At 33.9% G+C, this 5,495-nt stretch overlaps 1 protein-coding gene across 1 annotated transcript; it reads right to left on the bottom strand.

Annotated features, from left to right (window-relative positions):
• Positions 1 to 1,921: 1,921 nt before the first annotated feature.
• LOC108770290 (uncharacterized) lies at positions 1,922 to 5,081 on the bottom strand. Its single transcript, XM_018521794.1, has 3 exons — positions 4,854 to 5,081; positions 3,829 to 4,726; positions 1,922 to 3,402 (listed from the first exon to the last, which is right to left on the bottom strand). Exons 1-3 carry the CDS (start codon positions 4,910 to 4,912, stop codon positions 2,641 to 2,643), a joined length of 1,719 nt encoding a protein of 572 aa, XP_018377296.1. The 5' UTR covers positions 4,913 to 5,081; the 3' UTR covers positions 1,922 to 2,640.
• Positions 5,082 to 5,495: the final 414 nt, after the last annotated feature.

Raw genomic sequence — 5,495 nt, 5'->3', positions numbered from 1 at the left:
GTTCGGGGCGGCGTAGCCGCCCCGAACAAAATATAAATATCATATCCTACCCGCTTGGGGCCTAACCGCCTAGAAGTTACAGCGTAGACAGTGTCCGCTTGGAACATTTCTAACCCATGTAGACAGTGGGGTGTGAGAACGCGATCTTTCTACTGTCTAGTTAAAAAGACTGTTTTCGCACACCCGTCGAATGAGCCTAATTTTATCGAAATCGGAGGTGAGGGAGGTATTCTGAATAATTACCAAACAATTCTCTGAAGCACGTGGAAGCACAATACCTCTCTGCTTAATCGCAAATTAAACACGCCCGAGAAAACGATTCTCTGAAGCACGTGGAAACACGTACGAATTTAGGTTATGATTTTACTGGATCTTTTTACTAGAGAAACGAAACGCTTCTCCCAGTAATACAATATGGCGGTTACTGGATACTATACTGGAAATCAGTAAATGGAAACACACCCTCTGTCTAAAAAAATACACATGGGTTTCGATTTTGCAACAGTACAATTATAAAAGTCATGCGCCTCTTTGCATCACGTGGAAAGTCGAAACCAGTCGAAACCCATGTGGGACCGTACAATTATAGACCTCATTTTGCCTCTGTGACAGATTTCCTAACCTCAATAGTTATCAACTTTAACGCTTAATATATCAGATCACAAGGCAGAACGACGCTTTTTTTGCCAGATTCTTTCATTTCATGCAAAAATGCGTCAGATAAGCCTAAGAGTGGTTTCACAAAACTTTCCGAATTTAATAATTTATTCGATCATCCGCTCATATGTACGCGATGGAAAGATGCTGGTTCCCCATGAGGCGTACTTTTCGAGATGCGTAGGTTACGAAAACCAATCCTAAATTCATTTAGCATTTCTGTTAGAGTGTACAAAAGAAATTCTAATCAGCAATTGGTTGCATTAGTGCCGCATTTCTCTAAATTCCGCGAAATACGCTGTATGTGAATGCCAGGCTTCAGAATGGCGTAACGGGTATTCTATCTAGTAAATTACTAGAACACGCAGGTTATACATTTACGCAGGTTACGCTGCGTGTGACGGCACCTTAGAACATATATACCTGGAAGGGGAATTGCTATGTTCTCCATAGTAAAAATCTGTGTCTAAGTTGGGTACGAGAGAGAAAGATAGCTTTTAACCTGTGCTCGCAATGCGCAAGCGCGGATGACGCCACACGTCACACTCACCGCGCCGTTTGAAACTGTAATTTTTAATTGAAATACAATTGACAATGATTGAATAAATGATAAGTAATGTCGGACAGTGTACATAAGTGATAAGTAATTATAAACTTTATTTTATACAAGCAAAAGAACAAAATAACATTGGAGATATATATATGTATATATTATTGGTGTTTAAAGTGTATTAATTTTGAATATTTTTGTCTAATAAAATCTTTTTGCTTAATATCAGTCGCACTTTTTCCTTCGTGAAACAAACGCAAATTTATATAAATTTTAATAATACTTTGTATTAATTCAGTCTTATGGTTATTGAAAATATCTTGTTGCATAATATGTTCCATCATTTTATTATCATTAAAAACTAAATGACAAACAGTTTGAAATGATTTCATGCACAACACATTTTTAATATTTTTAGTTTTAAAAATAATATGACTGTTTTCTCGAATAATAGTTTCACATACTTTTGCTATTTTTATGACATCTTCTGATGGAAAAATCAATTTTCCTCTACTTTTTAAAGTTATTAATATTGAATCAGTAGATTTAGCAGTTAAAAAAATAGAGCATGTATCACAAATATTACATCGTAAAAGCTTTCTAATTACGAATCCACTGATGTATTTGACCACATCTTCGATATAAGAACTTAATGACCATAAGGTAGACAAGTAATCATGATCAAATGCATCAGTACATATCGTATCATTGGCTTCCGTGAATATACCATCGCTTATTATATTTGATTTATTTGCTGATGATGCATATAAAATTTGCACATCATCTATTAGGCAATTCCCTCTTTCAGAAGCTTCAATTTCATGCCTAACAAGCAGGCGCTTATAACTGCTCTCAAATTGTTTGGCATTAGGGTTGTCGTTGAAACCCCCTCTGCTACGTAGGGCACTGAAAAATGTTTCCAAGTGATCTTGGTTTATTTTGTACGTAAGTAAATATTTTAGACCTTTTTCTTTTAATATATCAAATAAATCAAATATATTTATTAAGCAAATTATAAAACCCAAAAAGCCAGTCTTTCGATTACTCTTCAAAATCGATTCGTTTGTAGAATATTGCAATTGTTTTATATATTCTATAATAATCCCCGCGTAATTCTTAAGTTCATTATAATTTTCATTGGTGAGAGGCATATTGCACTTTTTTTTCTTACAGAATTTTGATCTTACATTTAATATGTCGAAGGCATCATTAAATATAGAACAAAATAAAGCTGTTTCTTCTGCATTTGTAAACTGATTAGGAAAGTATTGATTGCAAACTTTCAAAGCTGTATTAACACTATCACTGAGTGTTTGGGCAGCCAATTTTACGTTCATTTTCGAATTCTTATACAAGATGTGCCTTTTTGTTAGCTTTGTACCAGCTTTTAAACCTTCAGTTTCCTGTAATGTTTGTAAGGACACAATATTTTGTCAATTAATACTTTTGCCTTTATAATATAATACTAATTTATCGCCTAGAGTGTTTCGCACTAATTTGAGCATGTGGCATGGATCGAAGAAGCAGAATTTTTTTTCTTTTGTTATACTGTGAATAATATACGGCTGAAAATTGTTTCCCAATTGAAAATTTGCACCTAAAGCAGTGCACATGCTCAAATTAACGATTGCACCATCAAATGTTACTGAATGCAATATTACTCCAGTTTCATAAATAACTTCGAAACATTTTTCTAGCAAACTGGCTCTTTCTTTACCATTTAGAGCATCGATCAAAAAATATCCAACGGGAACTTTCCAGTGGTCATTCAATGCGACTACCATAAATACTAATGCATTTGTTGCTTGTCGAGGAACATCTGTATCATTACTCATATGTATACCTAAATCTACAGGTCCGTAATACCGTTTACCATCATATACTATGCCCTGTCGAATCGCAATTTCGTCTACTACCAAATTACAGAAAATCGGTGTTTTTGACTTAAAAACTTTACACTTTAATGCTTCAAGTACTTCGTGAGTGAATCCAGGTCGACCATCTAATACCGAATACCACTTACGGATTGTTGAAAGGTCTGGAAGAAAATTTTTGAAAGTTTTACGTACATATTTGTACGCTTTGGGCGAATAGAAGTTCAGCGTAAGGGCAAAAGCTCTTAGTTCTGCAGGGTATTTCTTTCTCAAACCTTTTTTTCGTTTCAAAATCTCATTTAATACTGTTGGAGCTTCAACCTAAATGTACAAATAAAAAAAGAAATCTTGATGTATAAAAATAAAAAATTTTCTTCACATTAATCACTCTAAATATACAATTAAAAGTAAAAGTTGTATTATAAAAATAGGAGCTTATATGTCCATTAATTACTTAATTTAAATGTAGGAATAAAAAGTAAAAAGGTCATGATGTATCAAAATCGGACTTTTTTTTACAAATTGTTTTATTTTTTTTTTATTCAAACATTAATTATTATACATTATCTAGCAGCTAATCAATAGAGCGATACTTTTTACAATTTATTGGACAAATGTCATATACAATTATAAATAATCATATGATTATATATAATCATATATAAAATATGTCATATTTCAGATATAATTATATATGAAATTTGTCCATATATGGAATTTCTTTTCTCAGAAATAGCCAATAGTTACCATTAAATTATCAGTTGTTGTTTCCGATAATAGATCTTTTTGCTTTAAATGTTTGATTAGTCCATTTAGCGTTGTTATGCGACCAACTAATCTGATTTTGGCCTGCTGCAACGTTTTGATTTTCCTTCGCTGTTTTTCGATTGTTCGTTTCGCTACTTCTAAAGCTCTTAGAGCTTTCCTTGGCGTGGCAAGATGTGGCGTTCTAATGGCACCAACAAAACGAGGGTCATGTAAATTTTTGACAGGTGTTTGGAAACAATTACTCCGTTCAGAGTTTGGAGGTGTAGATGGACGATTCACAGTTAGGCAAGTATCAGAATTTAGTGTCTCGGTTTCGTCAATAATGTTTCCATCATCACGATGGATTCCCATAGGAACAGTTTCATCGGTGATGATGTCATTATCACAATGGATTGTCTTGTCGACAATTTCATCACTGATTCCACTATTGCTGACGATTCCATTGTCCACAGTCATATCAATAATTTCATTGTCTATAGTCTCATCAATAATTCTATCATCCACAGTTATATGGATAGTTCCATTGGTAATAACTCCATCATTAATGACAATTCCATCATTGACAGTCATGTTAAAGGCAGTTCCATTATTATGATGAATTTTATCATTGACAGTTCCATTGCTGACTATTTCCTCACTGATATTTTTCGAATTTTTTGATTTTTTCAGACTGCTATCTAAACATTGATGTTTCTTCCTCTTTTTACTCGTAATAGTTGGCAGAGCATTGGGCTTGAGAAACGTATTCTTAGATTTGTGGATTAATTTGTCTTCTTCGAAATGATTTGAACACAGTTTAGTAGCTGTGCTTAAAACATGTTCATCAATGCCACAAAAATCAAGCCACTTCTTACGAGTTTCGTCGTTTTTCGGAAATCTATTGAGAGAGAATGAACTTAATATTAAATTTTTATTATCAACAAGCATCGTACTCAGAGAGATAGAGAGAGTTATATTTCATCCTATAATTTACTGTTTATACCACATATTACAGTATTAGTTACCCATGATAAGATACCGATTTATCACGTTTACCGCATAAGACACAATATGGGCCTGGCATTTTTTCCTACAAAATATAACTTTTTAGGTGACACCTTCATTTCCTAACCCTAACCTCTCTTACAAATAAAACGCGCTAAAGCTGTGCGCCGTTTCGCTCATTCGCGCTTGCGCATTGCGGACGGAGGTAACAATCTACCCTTCTCTTTCTTTAAAATGTGGTTCTCTCTCGCACCCAACTTGGACACAGGCCACGATCCTTCATTCCCCTTCCAGGTATATATGTTCTAAGGACGGCACCCTAATAGCGATTTAGGCTCTAAGGGTGAAATCACACGGTGCGTCATAGGGCTGCGGAATACGGAATGCGTCATTGAAGCAACCAATCAGCGCTATTCCGCATTTTTCTAACACGCAAGTTTTGTGTGCTATGTTCACATGATGCGTCAAAGATGCATCCAGGATGAATAAATTTAGAAATTTCTAACTTTATGTTAATAATTTGCTTATTAAAATAAAATATAATTTCTCAAATTGTAAAAACAATTATTACTGTTGTGGTATTTAATATTTTACAATTAATATTTACAATCTCAAAACAATGTTTTGATCAGCTGTAAAGAATTTACTATCATTTTTCCGCA

The sequence above is a fragment of the Trachymyrmex cornetzi genome, unplaced genomic scaffold (genome assembly GCF_001594075.2).
Source record: "Trachymyrmex cornetzi isolate Tcor2-1 unplaced genomic scaffold, Tcor1.1 scaffold1231, whole genome shotgun sequence".
Lineage (NCBI taxonomy): Eukaryota > Metazoa > Arthropoda > Insecta > Hymenoptera > Formicidae > Trachymyrmex > Trachymyrmex cornetzi.
This window is presented reverse-complemented; position numbering and strand designations above follow the sequence as displayed.